The sequence below is a fragment of the Cystoisospora suis genome (genome assembly GCF_002600585.1).
Source record: "Cystoisospora suis strain Wien I chromosome Unknown contig_1211, whole genome shotgun sequence".
NCBI classification, from domain to species: Eukaryota; Apicomplexa; class Conoidasida; order Eucoccidiorida; family Sarcocystidae; genus Cystoisospora; species Cystoisospora suis.
The window spans coordinates 9181-21956 of record NW_027154012.1 but is presented as its reverse complement, the minus strand read 5'-3'; the positions used below and the strand labels follow the sequence as shown (position 1 = coordinate 21956).

At 54.8% G+C, this 12776-nt stretch overlaps 2 protein-coding genes across 2 annotated transcripts; both read right to left on the bottom strand.

Annotated features, from left to right (window-relative positions):
• Window positions 1-5: 5 nt before the first annotated feature.
• Window positions 6-5819, bottom strand: CSUI_002854 (snare associated golgi protein). Its single transcript, XM_068063053.1, has 7 exons — window positions 5212-5819; window positions 4030-4239; window positions 3480-3616; window positions 2650-2842; window positions 2237-2314; window positions 1761-1805; window positions 6-1059 (listed from the first exon to the last, which is right to left on the bottom strand). The coding sequence occupies exons 1-7, from the start codon at window positions 5513-5515 to the stop codon at window positions 947-949; spliced, it is 1080 nt and encodes a 359-aa protein (XP_067924973.1). The 5' UTR covers window positions 5516-5819; the 3' UTR covers window positions 6-946.
• Window positions 5820-7508: 1689 nt separating this feature from the next.
• CSUI_002853 (tsp1 domain-containing protein tsp12 related) lies at window positions 7509-12591 on the bottom strand. Its single transcript, XM_068063052.1, has one exon. It carries the CDS (start codon window positions 11899-11901, stop codon window positions 7915-7917), a length of 3987 nt encoding a protein of 1328 aa, XP_067924972.1. The 5' UTR covers window positions 11902-12591; the 3' UTR covers window positions 7509-7914.
• Window positions 12592-12776: the final 185 nt, after the last annotated feature.

Here is a 12776-nt window from a genome sequence, read left to right as displayed (position 1 = left end):
CCGCCGCGCCGTTGATACACGACTGTGGAGCAGCCGCCGTTGATACACGAAGCAACCCCCTTCGACACTACCGCTGCCAGCTGGACAGAGGTGACGCAGACGCATGCGTCGCGGCGTAAGGCTCTCGCGTGTGAAGCCGCGCCGTGTTCAAGCCGCTGTCCTCTGGCAAGCAGAACTCGATCTGACTAGCTTTTCATTGACAACCTGAGTGCATATGACCACCTTTTTCTTTCGTCACTCCGGCAACCTGCCTGCAATCCCACCGTGTGCTGCTCAAGCTGCCTATGCTCTGACACTTCCCCTGAGCGCGCCGTCCGAACTGATCACAGTCACATATCCCAAGCACGCGTCCGACCACACCACTTCTGTGGCATAAAACACGCGCTCTTACCGCGTCACACGGCTAAATTCCACGGTGCGCAACGGGACGACAGAAAATGGTGTACTGCTGCGGCACAGCTTTGTATAGAGTGTACGAGCGTCTTCCACTTCGCGGATGGTTCCGCGGGTCAAACGAGCTGCGAACAAACGCCACATGCTGTCTACGAGAACTGGCCGGTAGCTCAAGGAGGACCACATCACCGAGCCCTCAAGGCGTCAGGGCAACACTCCCGTCCATTCTGCTGGTTTGAGGAGATGGTCTGCCAAGAGAGAAGGATGTCTGCTAAAGCTATCTCGCATCGGTACACGACCAGTTTTAGTGCACGTTCCCGGGTCCATTTCCGCCGTGCACCACAGTAATGAAAGTGGTAACAGGATGCAAACTGGTTCTCGCGTATGCCTTCGGAGGCACCTCTCAAAATGGGGTCTCGAGATGACACTACTGTTTGCCACTGAAACGAGCATCCTCTGCCCGCGACCTCGCCACGCATCAGAACAGAATGGATGGGTGTCGAACTGCGCTTTCCTTCACCGAACATACGGCATAACTTCCTCCTTCGACTGGCTAGTCTTCCTCTGCTGCCTCCCCGCCACTCCGCGGCCTCAGGCGGTTCCGCAACACTTTCACTAGCGTCACTGCACCGGCCATAAGGCAGAGCAACACCCACAATCGCCAGCCTAAAGGACCGCACAACACGCGCGCGCGACGGCAGCGTAGTATTACAACTGGTTTCTTGACTGCCCGTAGGCAGAAGTGAGTGTAACTCCCTGCCCACCTTCTGCACCGATCACCTGCTTCGTCAAAGAAGTAGGTAAGGATACTTCGTGAATGAGAACCACCTGCAACCTCTGACCCCGTACTCAGGATGTTTTCCGTGCCGAGGCAACAGTCGCCCTGCGGCTGCCATACGAGTGCAGACTCCATCCACCAGGGGCTGCAGACATACGACAACAGTGTCCCTTTAAGACACAGGCACCACGGGCGATATCGCGGATGCAGTGTCACTGTCTCACACATGCGTGTGGTGTGAGGAACTGTCAGCTTCCACATTGTAGAAAAGGGCTGCCCTGCCGCGTCACCGCGGCGTACAGAGGACCTTTGAGAGGCCAGTGGCGCAGGACAAAATAGAAACAAGACCATCGTGGGGTCACTCCGCCCTGTCTTGTCTCTTCGACACTGCTCCTGTAATCTGGTACCCTACGAGCGCACCCAGGGACTGATGGAAAAGTCCCCGGCAGCTGTGAACTAGGAACGACTACGGCTAACAGAAGGTAGTATACACAGTATATCAGCCGCTAATTCGGCAGCCGGACGCAAGGGAGTCCCTCCCTCACTCGAACGTGGCCCAAGCCTGACGTGTAGCCATGCAGCAACTTACTACTGCTTAGGGAGTCGAGAGAGGTCAACGCGCTTCCCATGGAGACTGAAACAGACAGAAACGACGCCGAGGCAGGTTTACATTGCTACGCACCTCGACTGACGCACTCTTCCACCAGCAAGTTTGGATTTCTTTACCCGGAGTTTCCTAAAACTCGTGCTGCTCTTCACCCGTCGCCGGACACGAAAGGAGCAAGGAGGTTTTCACGTCATGCGGACTTCGGCTTCACCACTCGTACTTCGTGATCGACGCTTGGGTCACAACGTCGTTCTTCGGCCATAAGCAAGTTCTACGTTTCTGGGGGCCAATCTACACTCGCTCAAGATTCAACAACGTGCTGCACGCATCCCCCTCGCGTCCACGCAGAGATACACGACGACTGTGAGTCTGCCCTACTGAAGCTGTCGAGTTGCATCTGAACTCGGGGCCTCCAGCGGTGCCCAATATAACAAGCCAGTCAGGGGCCCGGATCTCACCGAAAACAACTGTGTTCGGCATCAAACCCAAGAGCGTCGCCGTGAAGAAAACGTCGAACGGGACTTCCAACAGAGGCGCTGCAAATTCGCATACACAGCCACACACCACTGTGATCTACCACAGACGCGCGCACATCGTGCCGCCTGCCAGGTGAGTCAACCCGCAGTCATAGCTGTCTCTCTGCCTCCTTTTAGGGACACTCCCGGCCACAGCAGCTTTCTCACGAGGCTATATGCTCCTGGAGGCGCAGGCACATCCAGCGGTAGGTCGGACAAAGGCAAAATTCTGGCTCGCGTCCCCGGCCCACCTGCACGAGTGAGACAGCTGCAGCCCACGCAGCACCGTAGCATCCGCAGTCGTAACTTCTGTCCTTTGTGACTTCTGCTTCTGCAGTATAGGACATCTCTCTTACCGGCCGCATTGATGAAGAGGTTCGGAAAAACAGGCGATATCCGCAAGAAGAGAACCGTCAGGAAAAGATCAACGTCGAACCGCCCTCGCCGTGCCTCTGGACAGTGATTTGTGATTCCAGGTGGACGACTGTCTGCCGCCGAGGGATGTAAAATCTTTTGCAGTTTCTTCAGTTTCTCGGGGAAGAGGAAGAGCTGAGAGACAAAGCATGCGGTGCTCGTCAAAAAGACCAGTACGGTAACAATCGTGCCAACAAGCACGGGCAAACAAAATTCGTTGGCTGAATCTGCTAGAGTTGAATAACTGTCTCTAACAAGTCCTCCCCACCAATGTCGCCCGAAGCGTGGAACACGAACGAGCACAGGGAGTTGCGCAAGTGGGAGAGCCGCTGACTGATTGAACCCGGCAGCTTGGATACCACTGTCACAACCGCTGACGTGCACGAAAACACCAGCTGTAGCCTTCACCCCTCTGCTGAAACTCGATCCCAGTAAACAATTCCTTGGCTGAAATGAAACGAAGAGAGCCGCGGCCCTTCCCTGGTACGCACACCGCAGAAGACGTCTGGTACAGTGTGAGAGAGCATACTACACTGAGCTACTGAATCTACCGCAGCCGACGCACAGAACCCCCGCAGACGACGCCTCGCACACACGGGTATCCACGCGATGCCACTGCGAATACCCACTCGTAAGGGGTGTAGCAGGACAACCTCCGGTCATCCACGAGAGCCCCCGAAACGAGGCATTGTAGCGCACGGTTGTCGGTACCGTACAAAACCTATTCCCAAACAGCGAATTCTGATGGACCAAACATGCGCGAGAAGCTTACAACAACAGGTTTGCCGACCCATCGAAACATGAAGAAGGCCAAAGAGGGACCGGTAGCAGCGAGAGCATTGGCCGTGCAAAAGGCAACGAATGGGGAGAAGAGCGCGCCTAACAGAATTGTGACCAGCGTCGAGGTACCTTGATGCAAAACAACACACCAACCAATAAGGACTAAAAAAACAGAGTGGCAAAGCGTGACGACGCCCGGCCCCGAGTCAGACGAAGTAGAAGCCCACCGACCAAAATGTCCTTGCTTGCTCATTGAATAAGCGAGGAATCATACCTGGACTTAGGTGCAGTCGTTCAACGCAACTAGGACAGCACGGGGATCATCAGTTTTAGAAGCACCAATCAGGAATCGGGCTCAAAGGAAGAGCCCAAGCCGATGCAGCTCTAAAGTCGCACCGCAACCTGCCAGGGAAGTGTCGAAGCGAACTGGCAATGACTCACCAAAACAATTCATCTGCAACCGATGGCAAAAATGTGCGGGCCATGCGCGCTCGGCCGCCTTCACGGCCGAGGTACCGGAACGTAAAGAAGTGCAGTCCTACCTGTGAACGTGATCATGAACAACGGGAAAGCCTGGTAAAGGAGATAACACGAAGAAAGGAAGGCGAGAGTCGCAACAGGGTGTTCCTCCTTATACTCGGCAAAAACGGAGAAAATGCCTCGGACAGTCTCCATCTCGCGGAGCTTGCTGGTATCTCCGAGCGACGACGGCAGATACTGTGACAGCCTCAAACGAGACTGCGGTGATAAGCCTGTAGGCAGCAGAGTCGCGCAGCGGAGCACTGTGCTTTCATCTTGAAACAAGCGCAGCAAAAACTTAAAGATGAGAATTCTCGAGTGGCATTCTTGCGGTGAGAGTGCTGTGCTCGAGGTACATGCAGCTGAGAAGTTGTACAACAAAGGATATTCTCGCACACACGCAACCCAGGCCCTGGAAAAAATATCTTTTGTGTTGTGCAACTTTTCAGCTATATGCACCTCCGCGGACACATCACTCTCATCACAAGAATACAACGCGAGGCATCTCAAAGCAAGAGACGGACAAGCTTTAGTTCCGGTCTCTTGCCCTCAGCCGTTCATAATAGCCGACGAATCATGGCCGCTTTTTTGCCACCAAAACACACCGAGCGATGACCCGACTGGCCTAAACAGGAAAACACTAACGTGAGAATACGCGTGATGAACTTTCAACCTTGTCGTCGTTCTGAATTCCGGATTCCGCTGCATAGCCTCTCTTCTCCAAACGCCTCTGGGGAGAACCCACAACCGGACCACGCCTTCAGGAAGCTGTTCGGCACGCTCGAACATTCAATCGGTCATGGTTGTCGAGAGGGATAGCCAAACCATCTACCTAATTGATGCGTGGAAGCTGCCAGGTAAGCTATGCAGTGCTGGAGAAACCCTGCCCGGTCAGAGCTCCGCAACACTAGGAAGACCGCCGACGCACCTCCACTCGGAACGAAACACACAGTTATCAAATACGGACTCGAAACGAAGCACGCCTATCAAATATGGACGGACTGAGTCTTCCGCAAATCCAGCGGGGCTCACGCCGCCAGCATACTCCCGCTCAGTATGCACGTCTCCCCAAGTAAAAGTTTTCAGCACTGAACTCTCTCGACACTCTTCGGAGACAGAGACTACTCACTGCATCAGAAACCGTCACAGCTTGGAGGTTGGAACAGTTCAACAGTGGTGAGGTGTGTGTATCGTCTCGCGGTTACCCGGCAGATTACGGTAGAACAAGATGAGGCCCAAAGCCGAGAGGAGGAAGAGAACAGTCATGACGGCAAACTTCTTAATAAAAACCCGGCGTCGAAACTTAGTCGGAGCCTCAGTTAGTCCGGCAGGAGCACGCTCGCCTGGTGCGGAATTGGCCTCTCGAGAGTCTGTTTTTCTCCGGTGAGCAGAAACTGGCTGGTCGTCCATGGCGTGGAATGGAAGCTGGTGGTCTGCGAGGTTTCCAGATGGGCAAGGAGAACTTCGCGGTGCTCCCGCAGAGGGACGGCAGTGTCCTCGGCGCTCCATGGCGTGAGCAAGGACAAAAATATGGAAAGTCAACGAGAGTAGGAAGGAAAGAAAACGCCAAGTCGCAATAAGAACCCGTCGCCTACTGTAGAAGAGTCACACTTGACAAAGAGGCGCGCGATGTGTAACATTAAACCAGACAGAAACTCGGCTCAGCAAGAACGGGGCGAAAGCCTCGGGAATCGAGTTGTCTTTCTTAGGCTTCATCCTTGAAATGCCGCTCCGTACCGAAGGCAATACCAGTGTGACCCCTGCTTGCTGACGAGCGAGGAGTGTTTACGTGCGAAGACGGGTAAAACCTACCAGATTCGTAGTATGCTCAGCCACGTAAAGAGCGTACTAAGCCATGCATGCGCGCTCACTTGACACGGCACTCCAGCTTTGCACTGGCTGGTTTCTGAAGAACCGGTACCACTTGGATTCTAGGTTTCTTCAGAGATCTGGAAATTCCATCCTACTACAATGTGTGCGCGTACCGGTTTGCGTGTTAGTCATGTTGTAGTAGTGGCTGCCATCCGGTTCTATACTCAATCGCCACATAATCGCTTAGCCACCACGCACAAATACTGTAGTTTGCATTTTCAGCAATTTACATCCCTAGCTCCATAGACAGAAACTTATACAATTCTCTATCCGCATTTCTTAGAAAGCCGGTGGTGAGCTATCCTTGTAAAGACCTGTCTATCAATATGCTTACAACGAGAAGGGAAGCGTGCCTCGAAGAAAAGGTGAAGGGTGCGGCAAGAACACGTACCCACAAGGTCACGCTCATGAATTAGTGCCCAGAACTACGGAGCGCTTAGGAGTGGTTCGGCGTCCCTAGCTTCCATGGCGATTCAGTTTTGGATCGTCGTGGAAATAGGCAATGGACGGCGGCAGGAGCATCCCACTGTTCCAAGCGTGTGCAGGAATGCCGCGGTACTCGGCCGCAATGTGAGCCAGACAGTATCCAGTCGGGAACCACTTTATTTTTTTTTCGTCCTTCCTAGCCGCAGGAGTTTTACCATGATTGCGGTCACCGAGCTGAAGCATTCACGTGCATCGTGGCTACCTTGCTCGTCGTTCGGAAGTTGCATCACGCAAAAGCCGCGTGGTTCCTGGTCTTTCTCTTGACGGTTCCGGCTGCAGAGGAGCAAGTTTCCTCCGAGGCTGCCTACCAACTCCGGAACGCAAGTGACACACTCGCCAACTAAGGAGATCTGCCCGAGGAGCCAGCTGCGGCCCAGGGGCCAGCTGTACAGAGCTCGAGCTCGCATTTGAAGTAAGGATAACTCTCTGCACGCACCGCCGTATCATTGAACGACAGCAAGCAGTTACGGCCTCAGGAACCGACATATCGTGCCCCTCGGTTCCGACCGCACAGTGAAGACTGAGGTGACCCTACCAGGATCGCTAGTGTGCATGCATGGTACATTTGTCTCTAGTTCGTTGGACCGGCTTGGCAGCCAAAAGGAGACCGTTTGAGGATAGTTACACGTTTCTGTGAGTGCCGGGGGAGTAGCGCAGTCGTGCCGAGATGAACCTGCGAACATTCGTGGATATCCACTGCCGTGCAGGTTGGCTCAGCTGCGGCGGCGAGCACAGCGCCACGACATACGCGTTTGCCGTGTGAGCTGCTGTCACATTAGTGCGATCAGCTCTCTGGTGGTCGTTGCGTACCCTCGAGTGTCTCCTAGAATGGAAGGGACTCAGGAGAACCTGTATGCGCTCCGGCACCGGCGAGGAGACAATTTCCTGCGAGGACGTCCTGAGGCCTAAACTATGTGAAAAGTGAACACTGCTTCTTTCTACTGTGCTATATACGCTTTACACGGGCTGCACCGCGCGCTGGCCTTCCATCGTGAAAAGAGTGACCCTCGCGCACAGCCGACTGGGATTCGCAAAGGGCCGATGGCAGGGTGCAAGCTTCCGTCTCTCCCAGGCAGTGAGAAAACGTATTCCAAGCAGACAACGAAGTGAGAGCATATATACACAACATATGTTTCTGCCGGACGGGGGCCAAGAAAGTAACAAACAGAGGTCAGCCTGTATACATCGAAAGCCGGCAGTCCAAAAGAAACTGAAAGAAAAAACTAGGCCATTGGAATGAGGAAGAGAGAGAAACGCTCGTGGTGGCTACCGCGGATGACCCGTGTTGGCAGCTACCCGTGCGATGTTGCTAAGTTGGCACACCATCTACGGACGCAGCCCGAATGCCTTGGGCGGGAGCAGTTTTTCTCGCCCCCCCTATCGAAGAATGCAGACGTTTCCGGATCGTGCGAGCGCTCACAAGATGCGAATGGCGAGACGGGAAGCCGAGAGACAACGGCCCCAACAAGCCGACTCTCTTTCAACAGACTTTGTCCTTCTGAGAGGAAGTAAAAAAACATATCTGCCTTCGAAATACACAAGACACAGCATCATGTAGGCACTCCAGTCTCCGGTTTCGTTTCAGATCCGCTGGCTTGCCCTCCAGTACCCTGCTTATTCAAAGACAGGTCCGCCGTGTCACCAGCGACGCCCTCGCTCGTTGGGGCTTCTTTGTCGCTTGCCTGCTTGGGTGATTTGTCCCGTGAGTGCCCTGGCAGCACTTCTGTCTCTTTTGGCGCAGACGCCGCGACTGCACTGTTCTCACCGGCCATGGAAGCTTGTCGCCTCCCTGTAGAATCCTTTGCTCTTTCTTTTTTGTCGACTCCGTCAGGCCCTTTCGACACTTGCCCAGAAGCCCCCACAACATCCTCGTAGTCAGCTACCTGCTCGAGATCCACAGAGAACCGTCCACCCCTCTCCAGTGCAGATGGTTCACTTACATGTGGGCCTCCGACCTTCTCCAGAAGGTGCTTCAGGCCTGTTCGAGAAATGTTGCGCAGCCGGGATGAAGTCTGCAGCTTCTCTCCTTCTGACAGGGAAGTGAACCCTCCTTTTTCCATGGCGGATGGCATGGCTGTCTCGCCATGGGGGATGTGTCCGCAGGCCTTGTTGCACGCCGCATAGACAATCACGGGTCGACTTATTTGCTGCTCGATAGGGATGGAGCAGGTTCCACCATGTTTGGCGTAAACGAATGTCCGTAGAGACATGATCTTTCTGGGTGCGTCCACCCGGCAGTCAGTGCAGTCTTTCGGATCTACAGCAGAGTACTCTAAGAGGCAAGATTTGGGAACAGTAAGCTTCGTCTTCATATGACATTTGAAAACCTCTGGATCACGAGGTGACCAGCTGCTCATCAGCCAAAGGTAGAAATTTCCAGGATCCTCCATGGCACTTGCTTGCCCAAGAGTGATCGGAACAGCTAACCACTCCGGCCTCCTGCGGCGTTTCACTCCTCCCCGTGCTTCAATAGATGAAGTAGTTTTCTGGAGGTGGGGATAGACGCTCTGATTCAGAGCATCATCTGTACGGGGCGCTATGAGCTCAGCAAGGCGGAGTGTTGCCTCTTCAGCACCCGGGTACCTCTCGGATTGTCCTACGGAGCATGTTGACACGTAGCCAAATGATGCCGGCATGAGTGCGCAGGCGTTCTCCTCAAACAGTTTCTGAAAACTCTTCTTTCTCTCTTGTTGCACTTCCCCTCCGTCGCCGTCAAGCTTCTTGGTCAGTTCAGCGAGCTGCTGCTTCTTCTCTGGACGGCCAGCGAGACCGATAAGCAAGTCCTCCTCCGTCGGATGTTCCGCATGAGGGAGGAGTCCCTTCGCAACCGACATGTCCTTCCCAGGTTCGTCCTTGTGTCCCTCTGTTGGAGCAGCTCCCGCGCCCCCGCTGCGAGTTGTCAACGGCGGCGCGGAACTTTCGTCGGCAGCTGGAGGAGGGGGTAGACTGAAAGAAACCCCTCGAGGGGCAGTGATCTTGATGATGTTCGCATCCTGTGTCGGTAAGAAAAAAATCCATGCCCGGGACTGATTTCCATGCGTGGCATTCTCTAAATATACGGAGCAGTCCTCGCAGTCAAATGTGTTACATGGTGTCCGAGTCACAAGCGGCTCCTTATCTGCCCTACAAGGTGCCTGGAAGGACTCAGGAAAGTCCCGCTCACCGATCCATCTGGGGATGCCATTGGCCACTTGCACGATGCTTGTGATGCTGCCTAAGCCACCGCAAGGAAAGGGACAGGATCCCCATGGATAGGATACAGAGAGCGTGCGACTGTTGATCCTCTCCGCTCTGCAACCAACATCTGCAGGACAGGACCCTGCAAACTTTGGTTCACACGGTTCAAGACGGATGACAGCCTCCAGCTTTTCGGACCACCCTTCCTTCGCCTCGGGATTCCATGAGTACTGGTGTCTGCAGGCTGCTCCCCAGCCTGTTTTGTCCATCAAAACCTTTCGCATGCTGATCTTGAAACCCCGACGGTTGTCAGCATCGCAGCTCCGGGTGCAGTCCACAACCGTCTGCCACGGTCCCAGCTGACAGTTTACGCTGCATGGTGCTCGGAAGCACTTTCGCTTCAAGATGGCGCCTCCACAGATATCTTCGCTCTCGCCCGCGAAAAGCGTCCGGGTCCACACCTCCAGACCTTCTCCGCAAGTGGCGCTGCAAGGCGTCTCCTGGCGCCACGCGCTCCAGCTGCACTTCTGGCGAGCTGTAAGAAGGCGGTTCTCAAAGTGTTTGGTTACCGCGTGTCCACCAGTGAAACGGAAAGTTACGAACCACCAGTTTGAAGGGACGTTGACTGCGATAGGATGGGCTGGGGTGTGCACGGCGATGCCGAAGTGATGCATGCCAAGGGGGAGGCTCCTATTCTTGTCCGCGCTGCTGACCTGAATGAACACATTCTTCAGCTGTGCTTCCTCACTGGTATCTTTTGCAGGCTTCCCGGGGCTGACAAACCGCAACTGGCACGAGAGTGGTGGCATTTCAGGATCCACTGACTCGCAGAGCGGCCCTTGGTCAGGTGCTGTGTAGCCTGGAGGTAACGCAACGATGATAAATGCAATCCGCCGGCTTTCACGAGTGTGAAAGCTAAAGTGATAGGCGATGGTTACCAGAGAGAGTTCGTTTAGCAGTCGGCCGTGCTCGACAACTTGCAGCACACTTGCCACACCATTTGAGGACCTGCGCAACCTCTCTAGGACCCTGGCCGAGAAACTTGCAGCTGCTGCGGTTTGCTCCCCGGCGGGCCCTTCGGCTCGGGATGCAATCTCTTTTCCGAGTACCGACTCGTACGCCTGGGTAGCATCTCCGGTGCCAAGGGGAGATCCGGTTGCGTCGACTGATGTTCCCGAAACAGGTCTATGAGCATCCCCAGACGTGTCTTCCTCGTTTGCGCTACGATCGCTAGTATCCCCTTTTACTTCCGCGCCCGAAGCAGCTTCGTCAGTGTCCGGCGTGGCCTGTCCACCTGTTTGTTTCCCAGCTGAGTCGAGCTCTTCGGCTGGATGCAGCTCCGATATGGAAGAGTCTCCCGCGGGGTCCGCAAAGTCTCGTTCTTTTGGTCGGGAGGCGACGTCCTGATTGACGGATGCTTCTCCTATCTGGTCATTGCTTTCCTCCGAGCTTCCATCGCTACTGTCGTCCTCCGTGACAGTCAGGTCCGCAGGTGTTTGCCCTTCTTTCAGTTGAGCTAAGGATATGTTGGGCCGCTCCTGCGCGCCCCTGTGGATAGCGTGAGTTTCGGGTGCGTGATGCGGGTGTTCACCGACCGTGACAGAAGGCGCTTCCTGCCAGGGGCTGGATGAGTTCTCTGTCAGCGGATTCGGCTCGAAGTTAATTATGACATGTTGATCAGCTGGCTCTCCGGCGACGCGTAGCTGCTGGACCAGACGCTCTAACTGTTCCAGATGCAGCGCCTTCGGCTCTTGCGGGTGAGGTAGAGCACTCTCGGACGCAGTTGCCAAAACAGTCCCCCGTGCATCTGAATGCTCGGTTCCTGCTTCAAAGAAGGACGTGACTGCAAGGGCTCCACTCGTGATGCTACGGGGTCCGGCTACATCCTTCACACTTCGCTTGGAGTCTTCCGTGCCTACACCAAGGTCATCCAGCAACCGCTTCTCGACCAGCTCCTCATCTCCCCACCCATCAGAGTCATATACCTCCTGGCCGGAAATAGCGTGTCCATGATGGTGCCGAAAGCCTACCTGCCTAGGCTGCCCTTCGGTCCAAGCCAGACCTTCCGGCTCGAAGCGGCCCATTTGGGTATCCTGCTCATCGACCCCATGTAGGCGAACCCGCACGGCTTCTGACAGCGTGCTACCCCCGCAAAACAGATTACTCATGCATCCTGTCTGGCACTCTGAGCTATCGCGACGACTCGAAAACACATTTATCCACAGCCCGAAGAGGACAATGCACAGGAAAGTCTCTTTATGGAGTCGGCAGCGGTAGCTGATCCAGTTACGGTGGTTTCTTCCAAAATGTGGCCCGCTGAACTCCTGAAATAAAGATCTTTGAGACAATGCTTGGGCCATAGTGCTGACATGTGGACGGGCACTAACCCGTCTGACGCCAGGTCAACAACTTCGTAGCGGGCTGAGCCGTGTTGGAGGGCCCGACAGACACTCCTGGACAACGTAAGCAGTCACTTAACACTTTCGAGACGAATGGAAGCAAGACGACCCTGGCACCCCAGCGGACAGATACTGAGGACACCGGCTAGCAAACAATGGCAGCTGAAGCGAGCTGTTCACGAGCAGCCAAGGTTGCCGCGTAGAGGCATCGCCGGCGCTCCGCAGTGAGGACGAGCCAGGGGCTGGGAAACCCAAATGAAGCAAAAGTAGCATATCCGATTCAGAAGCTCGAAGGCAGCTAAGAAGAGATAAAGAAAAGACGTGGCGCACAGAGGCCTCTTTACATCACTCTCAAAACACGCAGACAAGGTTTTAGTATCATGGTCTTCCCCGTCAATCGTAGTGGCGTGCATGGCTGTCTTGGATGGCTCATCTTGCTTCGTTTAGCTGCTCACCACGCAAGCAGACACCGCAGAAACTCGAACTGAACCAGCTGCAAGACAAAGGGACACTTCAATCAAAATGAGTCGCGCCTCATCTTTTGTCGGCCTGACAATTATTGCAACGCAACTCCTTTGTACGATTCTATTCCTTTTCTCCTTGGACACCTGTAGTTTGGAAGCCCTACACGTTTTGCCACAGCCGGTCGTGTCCCCGGCCAAGGGTGGCTAGAGGAGTCGCGTTTTCTCGTACTGCTGCTTAATGCCCGTCCCGGGTCATTGGTCAGCCGGCCGGCAGAGGCGTTGAACCCCGCCGGTGCATGCGAGCCCACCGCCTAACTGCAGAGTCAGGGGTGAGCGAAGTGAACTTGCCGACCAGAATAGCAGTCAGTTTCC

Bases quoted from the DNA above. Each gene is read 5' to 3' on its own strand.
- CSUI_002853 (XM_068063052.1), bottom strand. From the start codon at position 11,901: ATGGCCCAAGCATTGTCTCAAAGATCTTTATTTCAGGAGTTCAGCGGG.
- CSUI_002854 (XM_068063053.1), bottom strand. From the start codon at position 5,515: ATGGAGCGCCGAGGACACTGCCGTCCCTCTGCGGGAGCACCGCGAAGT. The intron at 4,240-5,211 runs GTAACCGCGAGA...TGCTGCCTACAG, and splicing joins GTTCTACCGTAATCTGCCGG to GCTTATCACCGCAGTCTCGT. The intron at 3,617-4,029 runs GTAGGACTGCAC...TTTTGCATCAAG, and splicing joins GTTCATGATCACGTTCACAG to GTACCTCGACGCTGGTCACA.